At 35.1% G+C, this 20,182-nt stretch overlaps 1 protein-coding gene across 4 annotated transcripts in view; it reads left to right on the plus strand.

Annotated features, from left to right (window-relative positions):
* The first annotated feature begins 8,096 nt into the window (after positions 1-8,096).
* The window catches only part of LOC113060027 (protein PTHB1-like), a 140,867-nt gene continuing 128,781 nt past the window's right edge, over positions 8,097-20,182 (plus strand). For 3 of the 4 annotated variants that reach the window (XM_026228801.1, XM_026228803.1, XM_026228804.1), the window contains exons 1-6: positions 8,097-8,202; positions 12,819-12,931; positions 14,495-14,645; positions 15,744-15,808; positions 15,926-16,039; positions 17,011-17,185. In XM_026228801.1, coding sequence (XP_026084586.1) covers positions 12,820-12,931; positions 14,495-14,645; positions 15,744-15,808; positions 15,926-16,039; positions 17,011-17,185 — 617 coding nt within the window. In that variant the 5' untranslated portion in view covers positions 8,097-8,202; position 12,819. Of the gene's footprint in view, positions 8,460-12,818; positions 12,932-14,494; positions 14,646-15,743; positions 15,809-15,925; positions 16,040-17,010; positions 17,186-20,182 lie in introns of all 4 variants that reach the window. The other variant, XM_026228802.1, reaches the window with a different exon arrangement.

Genomic DNA, 20,182 nt, shown 5'->3' on the forward strand with positions numbered 1-20,182 from the left:
AGAAATAACTGTGAGTATGAAAATCATTAAATAGATTGAATTGTTTAGTGACTTTAAAAAAACCTTTAAATAACTTCCCAGTGTAGTTTGTGTGGGGAATTGACCTGGATTTAAGTTAAATTAAATTAATGTATTTAGCAGACGCTATTATCCAAAGCGACTTACAGTGCATTCAGGCTAACAATTTTTACATATCATGTGGTTCCGGGGCATCGAACCCCTAACCTTGCGCTTGTTAGTGCAGTGCTCTACCAACTGAGCTACAGGAACAGAAGTTGTTATGCATTGAAAATCTTTGCCTCTGATTTACAGATTAACTCTATTTCGGGCAAACTATTCTCTTAATATTGCTCCTGCAAAACAGTACCATTCTGTTTAATTAAACAAATTCATATTTTATACGGAAAGCACCAAATATGGTACAGTACAGTTTTTTAAATCATTATTCTTCAGGAAAATAATCTAAAAACGAAGCAGAGAGTGATCCTTTTTGTTAAAAAAGTAAATAAGACGCTTTGAAGGTGAGCAAATGATGACTAGAACCATTCATTAAAATGCAGAAGAGTCTGCAAGTCTACAGCTTTTATTCATCCAGTTTAATAGTATCTAGTGTGTTTGAGTGCTCCTGGCGTGACTTGATCAATGACAGTAGTCCCTCCAGCTGTTTCTCCAGAACGTCATCAGCTCCATCGTTCCTGATGATACAGTCAAACTCCACACTCGGACTCAGCGTCGTCTATACCTGAACAATCACACCACTGCCACGATCTCCAGGACTCTAATGGTGTTTTCCACCTGTGGTGAATCTCGTCTGCTCAGAAGCCTCCACCCGAACACACACACATCTCTCAGGAAACCCTTCCTGCATCGCTGATTATCCGAGTAATGGACAGAATGTGATATATATCAGCCATCATTTCTTTCAAATTAAGCCACTCTTTTATTTTACGGGTTGTAGCGAAGACATCTGAGTTTCTGTGTATTTTACCAAAGAGGCGGCAGATGCTGGAAACATCACCAGCATCAAGCTTGCTTCAGTACAGTAAGTGTAGTAGTGTTCATGTGGCTCAAGTGGTAGAGCATTGCGTTAACCAGCGCAATGTTGTGGGTTTGATTCTCCATTAACACATGATAGGTAAAAATTGTTAGCCTGAATGCACTGTAAATCGCTTTGGATAAAAGTGTCTGCTAAATGCATAAATTTAATTTAATTTTAATTTAATTTAGTAGACTAAACTGCACTGTTCATTCACACATTATTCTTCTACAGAAGACGCCAGAGTCCCGCTGTCTCTTCATCTCACCCCAGAGGATCATGTCAGCTCGATAGCTCTCCTTATACTGACCAGAACACAACAGCTCCTCGGAGTCCATTATGATCCTGATTTTCAGAAATACAGCCATTTCTGTTCAAGTTTTCAAGTAGAACAAACAACCATTGCAGAGCACAAACAGAATGGTATTTTAAGGGATTCACCTCAACATTTAAATGCATTTCTCACTCCCAAAAATTTGCAGTGTATAAAAAAGAAAAAAGAAAAAATTCAGTTGCTGTTACCACAATAAAGTTAATAAATCATAAATAATGTTGGCTTAACAAAACGGTACTTTTATTCTTCTTAACTCTGAGACATTTCTGATTGCCAAGCAATCAGCAAGAGTTATTCTGAATTAGTTCTCATATATGTGTGTGTGTGTGTGTGTGTATATATATATATATATATATATATATATATATATATATATATATATTAGGGGTGTAACGATACGCGTATTCGTATTGAACCGTTCGGTACGACGCTTTCGGTTCGGTACGCGGTACGCATTATGTATACCGAACGGTTCGTTGGAGTAATTAATTATATTTGAAAAAAAAAAAAGAGAGAGAGAGAGAGAGAAATATAATGATATGCGTTCAACAAGGTAGCCCAATAACCCAAACAACGTAAAAGGCAACGCCCCTGACACTCCCGAAGAAGAAAAAAACACCATCTTATATGTTTATGTTAGGCTACTCAGCAGGCGCTCGCTCACTCAGTACGCGCTGAAGGCTCGTTGCAAAATAGCCAATGCGTTTAACAGACTAGAAATGAGAAGATCCTCCAATAACCAACAGGTCTGGTGTTTGGGTGCACTTTGGATTCCCTTTAAGCTATAATGGTGATGGCAAGAGAGTGGTGGATAAATAAACAACGGTATGTCGCATCTGCAACATGACAGGGTACACCAGCGGGAATAAAAAAAAAAAAAAAAAAAAAACACCAGCGGGAATATCTGGGATATATGCGTCAGTACTATCTGGGAAAAGACGAAAAAAAGGAGAAACATGCACGCAGCAAACTATCCCTGCAGCATTTAGACACTATAGCTTACAGGGAATCCAACCCAAACACCAGACCTGTTGGTTATTTTAGGATCTTATATTTCTGGTCTGTTAAATGCATTCGACATTTTGCAACGAGCCTTCAGCGCGTGCTGAGTGAGCGAGCGCCTTAGGGGCCGTTCACATATCGTGCCTAAAAACGAATGGAAAACGCTAGGCGCGTCTTTCTCCTCCTTTCCAAAGCGCTCGGGCAGAAGCGCTCCTGAGTCGTCTGTCTTTGCTAAGCAACAATGACGTGCTCTCTCCATGAGACGCGGAAATTTCAGCGAAGGATAAATGGATTTGCAGCTCTAAAAATCGCTTGCAGTAGCTCTGCTACTAAATTTATTTCAAAATTGCAATCCATATACAACTATGATCAGCTGATCCTTCATCTTGGCTGAGCTCTCAACGTTGTTACGGGAAAGGATGAAGCTGATTGGTTAGTTCTTGTCACATGACCCGCGGTGCGCTTGCAGCATTCTGAAAAGTTGAGATGTTTTTACATTTTGCTGTATCTAAAACGTATCGAACCGTGACATCAGTGTATCGTATCGAACCGAATCGTGAATTTTGTGAACCGTTACACCCCTAATATATATATATATATATATATATATATATATTATTATTTTTATTATTTTTTATTTTTTTTTTGCTGTTTTGTCATTTTTATATATTTTATCATTTTTATTTGTCTATATAGTTTATAGTTATTATTTTGTCAGGTTAAACTCAATGAGAACTGTTGTGTTGGCAACTAGATGAAATAAAGTTTATTTTTTTATTTCAAGTAAGAAAAATGTTTTTTGATTTGATTTTAGTTTTTAATTTTCAATAACTCTGCACCCCAGCATTGGATCTTTACAGCTTTTTGTGTATTGTACTATACGTAAAATATATATATTTTTGTCATTTACACAGTATATACAGTGTTAAGAATAAGTATGTGAACCCATTGGAATTGTTTGGAATTGGAATCATGTTTTTCTATACTTTGATGAAGATCAGATGACATATTAAGAACATTCAATGCAGAAAACTAACCAGTTCAATGTGTTTTATACCTTTCCTTGCCACTGTCTACTATAAATATATTATCAGAGTAACTTCTGTAATTGGGAATGGGCTTGATGAATGGTATGTAAACAGTGACAAACATCGGGAAGTTGTGTTAAAACAAACTCTAGTGTAAAATGAAATCACATGAAGAGGTCACTTATCTTTAGTTAGTGTATAAAGCATTAACCCTTTAACTGCCCCACCAAGAAAAAAGCATTTGAAATTTTTTTTGTTTGCATTTCTTATCTCCTTATGTCATTAGTTACCACACTCAATGTATTTTTTTTTTCAACACGTCCCATAATTTTTTAAATATCGGCCTCTACCAAATGGTTGATATGTCACTTTATGGCAAAAGTACCGGAATTCATACACATACTATGGAAATCAGAAAATATGAACTATAATGAATGATCAGAAAGTTATATTTCTCAGCATATAGTACATTCTGACAGCAGAAAGGATTATCTGAAAACATTAGCTTAGCTTTTCTACGTTTACCATAAAGTGACAAATCAACCATTTGGTTGAGCAGGCAGTTAAAGGGTTAAAAAACACCTTAATAAGACATTATTGATATATATAGAGAGTGACAACTGAAGTTTCTCATACTATATGGGATATTAAAGCCTACATTATATAAAATTAACATGCAAACTTTTTTTCTTTAGAAGTTTTAATATTTTGTCTAAAGGTTCAGTAACTGTTTGTTGAAACAAATCTGTCTTTACAGGGTTAAAACAGCAGATGTGTACTGTAACATACCTCAGTATACTGCTGTTTGAGAGGTGCAGACAGTCTGAGTGAACAGCACATCTCTGCTGTCAGTCTGGTATTAAAATAAGAGCATATATTAATCCATGCATTTCATCTGTTCACCCAACAGTGTTACATTAAACTCGAGATCTATCACATCTTCTGTATTAAATCTGTCCTTCCCTGACCCTGAATAACAGAATGATCGTCGCTTGTGAAAGCTTCATGGCTGTGACTGAATGTAAAGTGTACTACATTCATACACAACACTGACACTGACACACATTCAGTGTGACTGCGATCCAAAAGGAACGACTTGTCAATTTACCGTAACAAACCGGCACAAAGTATGAAACACGCTTTGATCCTGCTGTTTTAGTTTTGCTTAACCAGACTTGTTTTTTCTTTATTTATGTACTTTTAGGCACTAATACAGTATGCAATTGTTTTCATTTAAAGAAGGTGTGATAATATAAGTGTTTAAATGGCTGAATGCGTGATGCTAACTGTGTAATTGCGGTAATAGGACTAGTGTCACGCCATCAATTTACGTCATCAAATTTTTGATAACCAGAATGTTTTATGACCATATATATATATATATAGTTATATTTCACTCCAATCACTCCAAGAATCAATGTCTCTTGTGGAATAAGTGCCCAATTTCACCAAAATTATTCTCTCTCTGTACGCAGCTTTTGGCCTATTTTGTAGTAAATAAAGACCTTGAAGGGACAAAATTTGTGACACCGAATTGAAAGTAAGCCAATTTGCTGACTATACAGTGATATTTCTAAAGGACAAATCAATTCTTCAGAAGGCTTTAAATGCGATTTCTGTTTTTTCAAGGGCATCAGGCCTTTGCCTTAATCTAAAAAAATGTGAAATATTACCCTTGGATAATTGCACTGAAACAGACTTGGAGATGATTCCAGTTAAGAATGATGTTATTGAAATATAAGAAAGAAATATTTTTGATAAAGTGGGAGGCTTAGAGTTTCTTGTGAGATTGTGAGGTATCCAATTTGCATGTAAAACTGAATATCATGAACAAGTTCTTCATAACTGGAAGATGGTATTTACTCATAATTTTACACCACATGGCTCCACCTTGTGGAACAACAGAGTGATAATAATAAGTAGAAAAACACCTTTTTTCAAAAATTGGTTTGAAAAGGGAATCATTTTCAGGTAATTTTCTTAGGTTTTAGATTTTAAAACAAAATGTAATATACAAAGTTTAATAAGGGATTATAATAAGGTATGTAAAGCAATATCAATAGGCCTATTAAAGATTATACAAAACTATTTACATTATTCCAAAAGTCTAATAAATTTGCCTAAGCTGCAACTAAACCAAATTCCCCTAATTAGCAAAAAATGTAACAATAATTGTATTAGCAAAATATTCAAATGTAAACTATTTCATGATTTTGACCAAAATATAAAAATAAGGCGGCCTATACCTCCTAAAATCAAAGAAATGCAATTTAAAATTATAAATGGATATTATCCAGCAGCAGCGATGCTTACAAAGAGATTTGGTTTTGAAGTGGAGCCCTGTGTGTTCTGTTCCCAGGAAGATGAAACTATTGAACATTTGTTTTTCTCTTGTCAAGTGATAAAAAATATTCTGGCAAGATGTCATGAATTGGCTGGAAACATAAATGGAGAGAATTACACAGTTAAAGTTAGAGCAAATTCTTTTTGGTAATGAAAACCTTCCGAAGGAACTTTTTAGAATGTACAATATCATAACAATTATGGGTAAATACCATATTCATAAATGTAAATGGCAAAACCAAAATCCATCCGTAATGGTGTTTAAAATTGAACTGAGGTAATAGCCTACTTTGCTTTTTTTAAACTTCTGAAAGGCTCCATTGATAACATTTACTCACTATGTGATGTCTCAAAAATACTAGTCATTATAACTTGTTAAGCTTCCATGTAACTTTAGTTTAAGAATATATGTTGACTGAGGACAATATATGTATGTACCTAATATAAAAGCCTGCTTTAGTTTATGAGGAAAAACGAACTTGCAAATTATTTGCCTGTAATTGTGCTAACACGCGATCTTAATGTGACATTTACTCACAATCTCTAGTATTATTCTATTAGTATATTAATCTATTAGTATTTATAATAATTTATTTATTTTATTTATCTCTCGATCGTCATTTAGACCTTTCCGCTCACTTCGAAATATGAACAGCTCAGCTTTTTGTTTTATTTGTGCAAAATGTTTTAAACACTAAATGTTTTCTTTTTTTTAAATGCCTTTTATGAAGGCGTTATTTTTTATTTCGTGACCCGGAAGTTTGGGATCTGTCAAGATTGTTGCCGCTAGAAGGGATAGAGCTAAAACTACTGCGCATGCGCACATCAATATAGCGTAAACTTTCACTGTACAACAATAATTAACATTTTTGCATTATCGTAAGGGGTAGGTTTAGGGTTGGGGTAGATGTAGACGTAATAAAACACAATCTAACAGGTAGAAAATAAAATATATTGTTAGCTTCCGGTTTTTGCTGTATTCCTTCTAGCCACAGACGTTATTTTTTAGTCAAAAGTTATGAGCGTGACATGCTTTTGACAATTTGGGAGCGGAAACCACGGAGGGCACTGACCCTCATATGATTGGTCACTTTCACACAGGGACATCCTTGTACCTTGATTGACAGCTCTCATTACAGGAAGCACGGAGTTGGGTTAAGTTACCACTGAAGAAGAGTGGGAATGAATTAGAATGAGTTTTCTAATATACATAAAATGTCTCTGCACGTATAAAATGCTGCGCATAGTTAAATCAATTACCATCGATGTATATATTTGCGAACGATGAAGCCTACGTTTTGTTAAGTAAGTTAATGTTATGAAATGGGAAATGAAAATTATGTAATTTAATTTTCATTTTCATTTTGCACCAAACGTCGCACAAATGTATTGGAAAATGTAAATGTAAATACAGAAATGCATTGTCATTTTACATACTGCATTGTCATTTTGCATATTACATCCCAAATTGAATATTGCTACCCATATGCTTCCATAGATTTCATTCAAAGATTTGGTCAATGTCAAATGCCATTCCCAGTATGGCTTCCAACTATGCTGGACTGTATAAATGCTGCATATCACATAAAGTCCTAGTGTGTTTTGCTTTAATATTTTTCAAATCATGTTTAATTTCTACCTTAATAAAATAAAATAAATAAGGCTTTCATTCAGCCCAATTCTGTTTATGCATAGGGTATGGTATTTCCCCATAATAAAAAAAAAAAAAAAAAAAAAAAAAAAAATTAAAAAAATTACAATAAAAGCCACCTTTTGTGATAATCTTTATCTATATAAAAAAATACAAAATTCAGTCCAAAACATTATAAATGCAGTTAAAAATTTACATTTCCAATCCACATTTTGTATCTCTGAGTACAAAACCTAAGAAAAAGTGCTTTATAATGGGATACACCAGATTAAGTATTTCCACTCAGTGCACTGAAATCGTGATTTCCAAAATGCTTCTGAAGAAACTGAATTATATATCCTTTCAGTAAATTCCTAATTAAGTAATTAGTTCATCTCCTGTCTGTAATATTAACAATTACAGAAGCGTGAAGTATTAACCAACCACATGCGTTTCTGTTGAGTTTATAATCAATGCATTGTCCAATCAGAGGCGTTCTGATTCTTAACCGCGGAGAATGACGGAGATGTTCAGTGGCGCGCTTCTGGATGAGCTAACTCTCTAAACAACACAGTGCTGGAAAATAAGAGATTCATTTTGCAATAATATATATAATATGTTATATATAACAGATACACTTTTTACCGTTAACGGAAAACGGTGGAGTAGGATTAGGGACCTTTATTTTGATATTTATTTTTTATTTTGAGTTCTGGCTTCAGCGTCAGCACCATGACAACAGCAGCAGGTCGAGTGTGAGAGAGAGGCTGGGATGTCTTGAGCTGTCTTGTTTTACCACACATTACTGGAGAAATATCACTGCATTCAGGTAGAACAAAACAACTTTAAGTATTTAATCTGTACCGGTAAGAACAGCGTCACTTTGAACGATACAATACAGTGAGAGGAGAGCAGTTTGGGCAGAAAGCGCAGCTAACAAACACAAGCTGAGCAGATTCAGTAGAACACTCACCATTCTCTCATTCACGGGATAAGTTATGTGATTTATTATCGCATTCAACTCTTCACTTGTTCTGCGTGAATGTAAAGGCTCTCATATCGTAAAACCCTACAGACTGTTAACAGGTTAGTCTGGAAGATCTCTATTTTTCTCTTGAACATCAACTCAAATGTAAAAACCCAGTGTGCTTTAAATGTTAAGTGAATCTATGCTGCATATCAACTAGATTTTATAATCAAAGTTTTATTCAATATTTGCTGTATCTGTAGACTCTTGAACCTATTTATATTGGACTAATCCTTAATGTTTTTATGGCTATATTAGAGATAACCACCATTTAATCTTTAGATAACGCTCTTCTGTGTCTTATGTGCTGAAACATTTGTTTAGTTATGAATATTATGAAATCTGTCCATCTTATTGTATTGGTCTACTTCCTTGCATTTCCTGTTGTCTGTGTTTCTGGTGTGTGGATAAGCTTTGTTAAGCAGTCAGCAGTTAGTTAGGAAAGCTGCTTGGGCTGCAGCCAGTAAAATCTGCAGTCACGTGACCTGTCGGTCATGTCCAGCGGTCACGTGACCTGTCTGTCAGACCCTGGGGTTCAGTCATCATCAAAGACCATGTGCACAGAAGGTACCACTTTCAGACAAAGTCAGGGAATGAGTTGACCTGGTCTTACTGGAGGGGGTCTTTATTACAACATAAAATACATGAGTGTAATGAGATCCAGCAGAATTTAATAGAATATGTGTATGTGGTCCTTAAATATGTAAAATCATTAGGCCTAATAATGTATCTCAGCTGCATGTCTTGGTATCTGCCCTTACTGAGCTTTGTGCAAGAGCAGGTTGCTAAAATATCCAATAACTCACAAAAGAACCTTAAAGGAAAATAAAAAATGAATATGCATATAAAAAATGAATATTTTCTCACCCGCATTTCAAAATATAGATTAGTTTGTTTCTTTATCCAAACTGATTTGGAGAAATTTAGCACTACATGGCATGCTCACCAAGTCAAGTCAAGTCTCTTTATTTATATAGCGCTTTAAACAAAATACATTGCGTCAAAGCAACTGAACAACATTCATTAGGAAAACAGTGTGTCAATAATGCAAAATGACAGTAAAAGGCAGTTCATCATTGAATTCAGTTATGTCATCTCTGTTCAGTTTAAATAGTATGTGTGCATTTATTTGCAATCAAGTCAACGATATCACTGTAGATGAAGTGACCCCAACTAAGCAAGCCAGAGGCGACAGTGGCAAGGAACCAAAACTTCATCGGTGACAGAATGGAGAAAAAAACCTTGGGAGAAACCAGGCTCAGTTGGGGGGCCAGTTCACCTCTGACCAGACGAAACCAGCAGTTAAATTCCAGGCTGCAGCAAAGTCAGATTGTGTAGAAGAATCATCTGTTTCCTGTGGTCTTGTCCTGGTGGTCCTCTGAGACAAGGTATTTACAGGCGATCTGTATCTGGGGCTCTGTCTTTCAGGGCAGTAGAGGTCCTTTCTAGGGGCTGATCCACCATCTGGTCTGGATACGTACTGGATCCGGGTGACTGCAGTGACCCTCTGATCTGGATACAGACTGGATCTGGTGGCTACGGTGACCTCGGAACAAGAGAGAAACAGACAAATATTAGCGTAGATGCCATTCTTCTAATGATGTAGAAAGTACGGTGTTATGTGAAGTGTTTCCGGTTCCGGTTTACCTAATTAATGCAGCCTAAAAATCCTTTAACGGATTTGGATATTAGAAGCATATTAGTGTGTTATGTGTAGGCCAGGTTAAATAGATGGGTCTTTAATCTAGATTCAAACTGCAAGAGTGTGTCTGCCTCCCGAATAATGTTAGGTAGGTTATTCCTGAGTTTAGGCGCCAAATAGGAAAAGGATCTGCCGCCCGCAGTTGATTTTGATATTCTAGCTATTATCAAATTATGGAGGACTATAATGTAACAAGAGCTAGTTCAAATACTGAGGTGCTAAACCATTCAGAGATTTATAAGTAATAAGCAAGATTTAAAAATCTATAGAATGTTTGATAGGGAGCCAGTGCAGTATTGACAAAACCGGGCTAATATGGTCATACTTCTTGGTTCTAGTAAGAACTCTAGCTACTGCATTTTGTACTAACTGGAGTTTGTTTATTAAGCGTGCAGAACAACCACCCAATAAAGCATTAAAATACTCTAACCTTGAGGTCATAAATGCATGGATTAACATTTCTGCATTTGACATTGAGAGCATAGGCCGTAATTTAGATATAATTTTGAGATGGAAAAATGCAGTTTTACAAATGCTAGAAACGTGTCTTTCTAAGGAAATATTGCGATCAAATAGCACACCTAGGTTCCTAACTGATGACGAAGAATTGACAGAGCAGCCATCAAGTCTTAGACAGTGTTCTAGGTTATTACATGCAGAGTTTTTATGTCCTATAATTAACACCTCTGTTTTTTTCAGAATTTAGCAGTAAGAAATTACTCGTCATCCAGTTTTTTGGACTATGCATTCTGTTAGGTTTTTAAATTGGTGTGTTTCACCGAGCAGCGAAGAAATCTAGAGCTGAGTATCATCAGCATAACAGTGAAAGCTAACACCATGTTTCCTGATGATATCTCCCAAGGGTAACATTTAAAGCGTGAAGAGTAGCGGCCCTAGTACTGAGCCTTGAGGTACTCCATACTGCACTTGTGATCGATATGATACCTCTTCATTCACTGCTACGAATTTATGGCGGTCATATAAGTATGATTTAAACCACACTAATGCACTTAAATTAATGCCAACAAAGTGTTCTAGTCTATGCAAAAGAATGTTGTGGTCAATAGTGTCGAACGCAGCACTAACATCCAATAGCAATAATAGAGAGATACAACCATGATCAGAGGATAAGAGCAGGTCATTTGTAACTCTAAGGAGAGCAGTTTTAGTACTATGATACGGTCTAAATCCTGACTGGAAATCCTCACAGATACCATATTTCTCTAAGAAGGAATATAATTTTGAGGATGATACCTTTTCTAGTATCTTGGACAGGAAAGGGAGATTCGAGATCGGTCGAATCGACTTCTTCTGGCTAAAGTCCTTCATCCATATGCACAGATCAAGCACCATTTATAAGTGAAAACAGTCCAAAACAATTGTAATCCATTGGTAGATTTAATGTGACAGAACCACATGGGAGGCATTCCTATGTAGTATAGACTCGTATTTTGACCAAAAGCAATGGTTTACATTTAAAATGCCTTAATGATGGATTTGTTTCTTAAAAACATTCACTTCACAAGATGTTAATTGATGGAATAGAGTCATTACTTGTGGATTATTGTGATGTTTTTTTATCAGTTGTATATAAAGGCCCAATCCCAATTCTATTTTATACCCCTTCCCCTTCCCCTACAAATACACGCAACTTCCATTTCTCTTTCTCTCTCTCTCGCTCTCTTTCTCTCTCGAATAGGCAATATTCTTTTTTTTTTTTTGTGATTTCTAATTATTGGAGGGATTAGCCCCCATCAATGTCTACGGCAAGTTATCGCCCTGATCAGACGTATGCTGTGGCACTATTATGCAGTCTGTAATGATATGACGGTACATAACATGACCGTAAATATGAACTCACAATTTAATTTAATATAAAACAAATGATTACTTTTCGTTAAAATCGGCCAAAAAAGCTTATAGTGTCTTTTTGTTCGCTGTAGCAGCCATGTTGCCAAGATAATTCATACCCCTTCGTTTGAAGTGTAGTCCTGAAAAAACCTTTGTTTGAAGGGCTATTTGGCCCTTCCTCTTACCCCTACCCCTCCAACCAAAAGAGAATCGAGACACCCCTACCCCTCCATTTCTCGCGTTCACGTGAAGGGGTAGAGGTGTCTCGATTCTCTTTTGGTTGGAGGGGTACGAGAAAGGGGAAGGGCTAAGGGGTAGAATTGGGATTGGGCCGAACTGTCATTCTTATGCCAAGTTATATATACAATGAAAAGTAAAGCTGATCTAAAAACATAAATCTAAGTTGAATCTCATAACTGTCAATTCTGGTGGTGGAAGTTACAAATGACTGAAACTGTACAGGACCTTAAACTGCAGCTCATGCTTGAAAGTCACTGAAGCAGTTCTGCAAGAAAGAGTGGGCTGAAATTCTTCCACAGTGTGAAAAGCCATAAATGCCTACAGAAAATTGTTTGGTTGTGAGTATTGATACTGATGGGGTATATATCCAGTTACTAATTCAGGCACTGTTTCAGACAGGGGCACATTCTTTAATGAATTTTTTGCTTCTGGTTCACTTTTATGCATGCACTTTTATGCATGCACTTTTATGCAATGACATGCAGTGTAAAAATGTGCAAAAATGCAGAAAATCAGACATGGGTGAAACACTTTTGTCACAGCACTAAGGGATTTGGAAGAGTCAGACAGATGATTGGTGTTTATACAGTAAGTAAATTACACCTTTCTTCTCATCTCTTTTCAGGATGTCTTTATTCAAGGCTCGTGATTGGTGGGCATCAGTGCTGGGCGAGGGTGAGGAGTTTGACCAGGGCTGTCTGTGTGTCGGGGATGTGGATAACAGTGGAAGTGGATATGGTGAGTTAGATTACTTATTACATGGCTCATTTAAATATTTGATTGAGGTGTGTTACCCAAAAGCATCGTTAGCAGCTCTGCTCATAAATTTTGTTGTTACCACAGTTCAATGATTTGGCATTTCCTCAAACAACAGTTCCTACAAGCATTCGCAGACTGCACTGCCAATCTGTGTGGCTTGAACTGAAGCTCTCGACCTGTGGTTAGAAGCATAGTTTAATAAATGCTTTAATAAATGTTATACATATATTTGATAAATGCAAATAAATTATATTCATTTAAACTTAGTATTTATGAAAGAATCCTGAAACTTCCACACAAAATATGATGTTTTTAACATTGAAAATAATCAAAAATGTTTCCTCAGCATCAAATCAAATTGTAATGATTTCTGAAAGATCATGTGACACTGAAAACTTGACCAGTGTTGCTGAAAATTTGGTTTACATCACAGGAATAAATTAAATTTTATAATATATTAAAATCAAATTTTTTTTTCCAATTTTTAATAATATTTCACAATATTGCTGTTTTTACTTTATTTTTGATTAAATAAATGCAGCCTTGGTGCGGACAAGTGATAGGCTATATTTAAATATCATTAATATTTTTAATGTTTCCATACTTTTGGCAGGTACTCTAATAATAACAATTCTATTAATACTTTTATTTGACTTTTTATTATATTATATTATATTATATTATTATCATGAATTCTAAAAGCTAATTTTTTATTTTTACATGATAATATTATGTATTATTTAGTGCTGTCAAACGATAAATCGTCATAATCACATTCAAAATAATAGTTATTGTTTACATTACATGTGTGTGTCTATTGTGTATTTATTATGCATATATAAATACACACACATACAGTATACAGATATATATACAATATTTAGAAAATGTTTACATGTATTAACATGCATGTATTTATATTCATATAATTTATATAATAAATAAATATATTTAATATATAAACACATTTTCTCTCTGAAATATATACGTGCATGTGTGTGTATTTATATATACATAAATATAAACAGCACACACACTTATGTAAACAAAAACTTTTATTTTTGTTGCGATTAATCGTTTCACAGCACTAGTATTATTACAATATAAGATATATATTTTAATGTGATAAAAATTGCTCTCTTTTGTTTGTGTAAATGAGCTAATAATATGACAATAATAAGTTATTAATTTCGCAGTTACTTTTTAGTTATAACTTCACTACTTGTGCATGATGTCATTAATAACAGTCCAATGTTTTTTAACCAAACTGGTTCAAATCACAGCGGTGGGACCATGTTACTACAAATTTAGGAAACAGTCATGACTAGCTAGTTAAATTCTCCAGTAATGCAGTGTACTACAGTGGTTAAGCAGCGAGTTACGTCATTGTACTGGAAACACATCCCTGGATTTACGTCAGGTTAGACACTATAGTGAATTTCACATGAAAATGAAGCTTTTAAAGAGAGACTTACAGACTTTCGAGTGGTTCGCATTGTTGAACCAAATTCTGTTCTTTCTCTCCCCTGTTCTCTAATCCAGATAAGATTGTAGTGGGCAGTTTTATGGGGATGTTACGCATCTTCTCACCACACCCTGCTAAACCAGATGAGCAGACGGAAGCGGACGCCCAGCTGCTGGAGGTTCAGTTTCCTGATCCCATCATTCACGTGGAGATGGGCAAGTTTGTCTCGTAAGTCTCATCTCTACCATTATGAGTGACATGCTCAGATTCATATTACAGCAATCATCACTACCAACCACATCGCTTCAAAATCAGAATTAGTACATTTACCAATCTGAAATTAATCAGTCAATCAAAATTATAAAAGTTAGATAAAGCATTCTATCTAACGTATCATCCACTGGAAACCAACATTCATTTTTTCTGAATTCTTGAAGTTTATTTAATTTTGAATGATGTTTATTACCAGAAATGAAAGAAATCATACCAATCAGGTGTTTTCCCGAGGATTACCAAGTCCTTTCACTGATACTTCACTCATATTTTTGCAGCTTCAAGACAAGTCCTATTGTGTTCCCTACTCAAGGGAAGTGCAGCACAGGGCTTGTGTAGTCTTTATTATCTCCCTAATACTAAACACACCACATTAATTATGACTAGTACTCTATAATGTTCTCTTATACTGTCTTCATACTATGTCTGTCTATTGTGATGTTATAGGCAGCAAATGCAGTCAGATTTTCACACTTGAGAAAGAAACTGTCTAAATCCAACTTTTGGGTTTAAACTTTAATTAAAAAAATTTAATGAAACAGTTGGGTTAGTCCATATTTGACTCAAAGTTGGGTTTTAGTGAGTGTAGTTTTATGATCAAAGCTCTGTAGTTTTCATGATGGGGGCAATGCAATATAATGAACAAAGAAAATGTTCCTTTAATCCTGATTTTTAACATTTTAACATTATTTTTTCAACAACAACAAAAAAAATGGATCAATCAAGTAAAGCTAATTTGCCTCAGTCCAGTTAATGTTCATTTTGAAATATATTTACAATGTAAAAGTAATTCTTAAATTTACAGCAAAGGTTTCACAGCGAAAAGACTCATGGATCTGAAGGTGGACGTTTTTAGAATATTAATAAAAGGCCTTTTTATAAACTATTAATCAGACAACAGAAGGCATATAGAAGATGCCAGCATTGTTTTTGAGCAATGTTTGCTAATGTCAATAATATAGAGGCCTTAGAAATCTGTGTATCAAATATGATACAGAAGGCATTATGTATATGTTTTTTAATTCCCTTTTCTTTCTTTGTCTTGTATTTTAGTTGTTCAGAGTCGCTCCATCTGGCAGTGCTTCACCCCAGGAAGCTGTCTGTCTATGCTGTGTCAGGTTGGTTTCCCACAGATTCAGAACTACCTTATCTTGTACTTCCTTTCAAATACTGCCATGAAGCTTTGCTTATTAGGGGTCGACTTTTTTAGTTTTTGTTCTGGTTTTGTTTCTCAGGTACTGCTGGGAATGTTGAACATGGTGACCAGTATCAGCTGCGACTGGTGTATGAACACAACCTGCAGAGAACAGCTTGCAACATGACGTATGGGCCATTTGGGGGTGTCACAGGTAAATGATATTACCTGTATTCCACACATAATGCATCTCATTCTACATATATATATATATATAGGTTTTCTTTTTACATGAAACATTCTCTTCTCTTTGCCTTTTCTGTCTTTATCTTGTAATACATAATTGATAGTTAGAGTGATGGAATAGTTTGATAGTTTTGATTTTTATAATGTATAAGTAAATGTTGAAATTAACATAATAAATGTTTTAGGGACATTTTTTTATTGTTATTTCATGTTATTGCAATAACAAACAGAATATTACTCGTACGTTCATTCTTATTTACACCAGTCTCAAAATAGTTGAAACTAAACGCTCTCTTTTGTCTCAGTGAACATCTGCCTGTAAATTCAGAGTCCGGAGATTTCTTTTGTTTGTGTGAAGTTCTCATATCAACCACATGAGAGCAGCACAGTCTGGATGATGGAGCTCATCAAACAATAGTCTCATGGGATCTGTATGTCAGAGCCTAGATAGTATAAAAGGGAGAAGAGCAACATACATATGACTAAGAAATGTTTTATTTCCTAATATGGCAGCTGAAGATATTGTTCTTTTTCCATTCAAGGAGATAGCACCAATACATATTTCCTATATCTTATCTTGTACTTTCTTTCAAATACTGCCATGAAGCTTTGCTTTTTAGTGGTCGACTTTTTTAGTTTTTGTCTGAAAAACCATTACCTCTTAAACAGAGCTGTACACATCCAGTGGTCATTTTTTCACTTTCTGTCTTTCTTTTTCCGTTCAATTAGATAGCAGCATTACATATATCCTATACCTGCATAAAAATATGACAGTATGAACTGACCTGTCTTAAAGGCACTTTTATATAGAGCTAATCATTTAACCTTCTTAACAATCTTTAAGTTTAATACTGGGGAAATCTGGGCGTAAATCTGTTGGTGTTTTTATCTGCACAACAGATAAAAACTCAGCTGAATATTTCCTGTGCTGTTGTGCAGGTCATCATTTCATCTGTATCCAGTCCATGGATGGGATGCTGATGTTTTTTGAGCAGGAGACTTATGCTTTTGGTCGCTTCCTGCCAGGCTTCTTGTTGCCCGGCCCTCTGAGCTACTGCATCCGCACAGACTCCTTCATCACGGTCTCCTCCACACGGCAGGTGGAGTGCTACAGGTGAGACCAATTCACTCCCTGACCAATTGTCCATATAGTCACTGGCCATAATCTTACATACGTAGAGTCATTCTTATTGAATTCTTCCTCCATGGAATAATATCTTAAAGGGATATTCCACCCCAATAACTTATCCCCATGTCGTTCCAAACCCATAAAAGCTTTGTTCGTCTTCAGAACACAATTTATTATATTTTGGATGAAAACCGGGAGGCTTTGTCCCTGTATCTTGTGAAAGTATTGTCGTCACTTAATAAAGTTACGGTTGAACCACTGATGGCAGATCGACTATTCTGAAGATGTCTCATACTTTTTTGGACCTTTACAGTGTTATTTACTTAGCAGTCAATGGCATGTCCCCTTACAGTTTAGTTTCAGGTTTTTTAAAGATGGCCTCATGTTCTTCTCATAAACACAGTGTAGAATTAATTATTTTATTGGAAGCTTCAAACAGGTTGTATGTATTGTATCTGGTTATAGACACTAAATTAAATTAATAATATAACTTTTAATCAAATATTCTTGAGCTTTACACATGACAACAAGAGATGTCCAAATGGTTTCTTCTGTATGTGAAGCAATTCTCTTTGCTTCTCAAATTAAATTAAAGAAGGATAATACTTTTTTTTTTTTTTTGGTTAAAATTACTGATATGGTAATAGAGTCAAAAATGTTGTAAATTATTTGGGTTGTTTAACAGATAATAAATTAACAGGTGATTTTATGGCTAGAAAGTATTTACGAAAGTATGTGGTAAATTTAGGTTTTCCGCGAGGCAAGCTGACTTATTGGATGTTTATCCCTTCAATTTGTTGGCAGGGGCCCTGATTCAACCCTATTTTGATTATGCTACTTCTTTCTGGTAAAGTAGTTGTTCCCAAGGTATGGAAGATTTTTGCAAATTGCAAATGGCTCAAACCAAATGAGTTAGAATTGAAAGCCCATCCTCGAACACATTTGCACAGTGAATGTTTTAAGGAGTTGGATTTGTTAACTGTTGAAAAAAGAGTGTTTTCTAAAATTGGGTGTGACATTCTTATGATACTAGGGGTAGTTTTAATATTTGTCCATGTATGTTTAGAAGTTGGGTGGGGAAAAAATGCTTTTATACAACAGTGTCAATAAAGGGAATAAAAGACTTGGTGAGTTTTAAAAGAGCGGTAAAAAATGGCTGTTTAGTGATGCTAATTAGTATGTACTGTGGGTGTAAATAGTTTCTAGTATGTTTAAATATGAAATTGTGATTTTATATTTTTAAAATTAGTATTTGGTTAGGAGATTCTGTTTTTTCTTCTTTTTTAGTCACTTACTTAAATATTTAAGAAATTTGAAATCATTTGACAATGGATTAAAAAATAAATAGGTAAAATAAACATACTTATACTATCTAATACTATACTAAAGTATTTTCACAAATAAATAAATATTTAATAAAAATTAAATAAAAAGGAAGTAAACACTCTAATCAACAGGGCACTCTCTATTCTGGGAAGTTTGTGTGCATTGGGAAACATATTTTCCAAATAAAGCAAGGGTAACAAAAAATTACATGAATATGACAGTTGGCAAATGCATGAAGCGCAGCATAAATTGAATTCACAGGTTTAAAGTTTAAAGCATTCAATTCACATGGACTGACCATCACACAGAGAACATGTGATCATGCTGGATACATATAAACACTTCACAAGATCTCACAGCTGGATTCAACCAAGTTTGCAACGTTTGTGTTAAATATTAAATATTTAATATAATTATAATATTCATTAGTCACTCAAAGATTTGATTAAAAGATATAAATGCGTATTTGCTTAATGATGACGGCAAGAGAAAGTATTACAATGACGGCGAGAAAGTATTACAATGCTTGACTTTCTATTACTAATTAGATAAAAGCAATCATTATAATACTTTTTGTATACATTTTAATTCCTTTGTTTAACCGTCTGATTATTAGACAGACTTCTATCTGTATTAGACAGAATTGTTAACAACACCAGTAAACAAGAGGGAGAGTGTGAGCACTGTGTTCTCAGGGGCTGACATTTTTAGCGCAGTCAAAATAAAAGTCCCGCCTCGAACACATATTTAGGCCGTTATTTGTCGTTTTTCAAATATCAGCATCGGCCAAGCAGAAAAACGTATTGGGCGATGCTGATATTTGAAAAACACCAAATAAAGGCAGATATATTGGCCTTGACGATATATCGGTCGACCACTATAAAAGATTCAATTAGGTATTTTTTGGACTATAAGTCGCACCTGAGTATAAGTCGCATTTATTTAGAAACAAGATAAAACATTACCGTCTCCAGCCGTGAGAGGGCGCTCTATGCTGCTTAGTGTAGACTACAGGAGCACTGAGCAGCATAGAGCACCCTCTGGCGGCTGTAGAGATGGTAATGTTTTCTCTTGATTCATGTCAAATTAATTTTGATAAATAAGTCGCACCTGACTATAAGTTGCAGGACCAGCCAAACTATGAAAAAAAGTGTGACTTATAGTCCGGAAAATACGGTAAATATGTTCATTAACTTGAAAACAGAAAACCTGAATTAAACCAATTGATTCATATGGATTATGTTTACAATGTTCTTTTGAACAACAGTTTTGGATGAATGGACTTTCAAAAGAGGGACAGAAATCTCTCAGGTTTCATTAAAAATATCAGTCCGTTATATATTCAGTAATATTCAGTTCAGTGTCGAAGATGAATGAAAGTCGTATGGGTTTGGAACGACATGAGGGTAAAATGATGATAGAATTTTCCTTTTTAGGTGAGCATTTAAGAATGCAGACAGCAGAGCCTTTGGTTCTCATAATACTCCTCATGACCTGCTGATAGCTTTGGAGGACTGTCAGTGATTTCTGAATAGAGCGTTTGATCTGTTAAAGACATGTGTGCGCACACATACACCCACACGCACACACACATGCACACCGTGAACACCAGTACCCAACATGCTCTCAAAGCTGAATAATCGCTGCTGTTTCTCA

Source organism: Carassius auratus, chromosome 41 (assembly GCF_003368295.1).
Source record: "Carassius auratus strain Wakin chromosome 41, ASM336829v1, whole genome shotgun sequence".
NCBI classification, from domain to species: domain Eukaryota; kingdom Metazoa; phylum Chordata; class Actinopteri; order Cypriniformes; family Cyprinidae; genus Carassius; species Carassius auratus.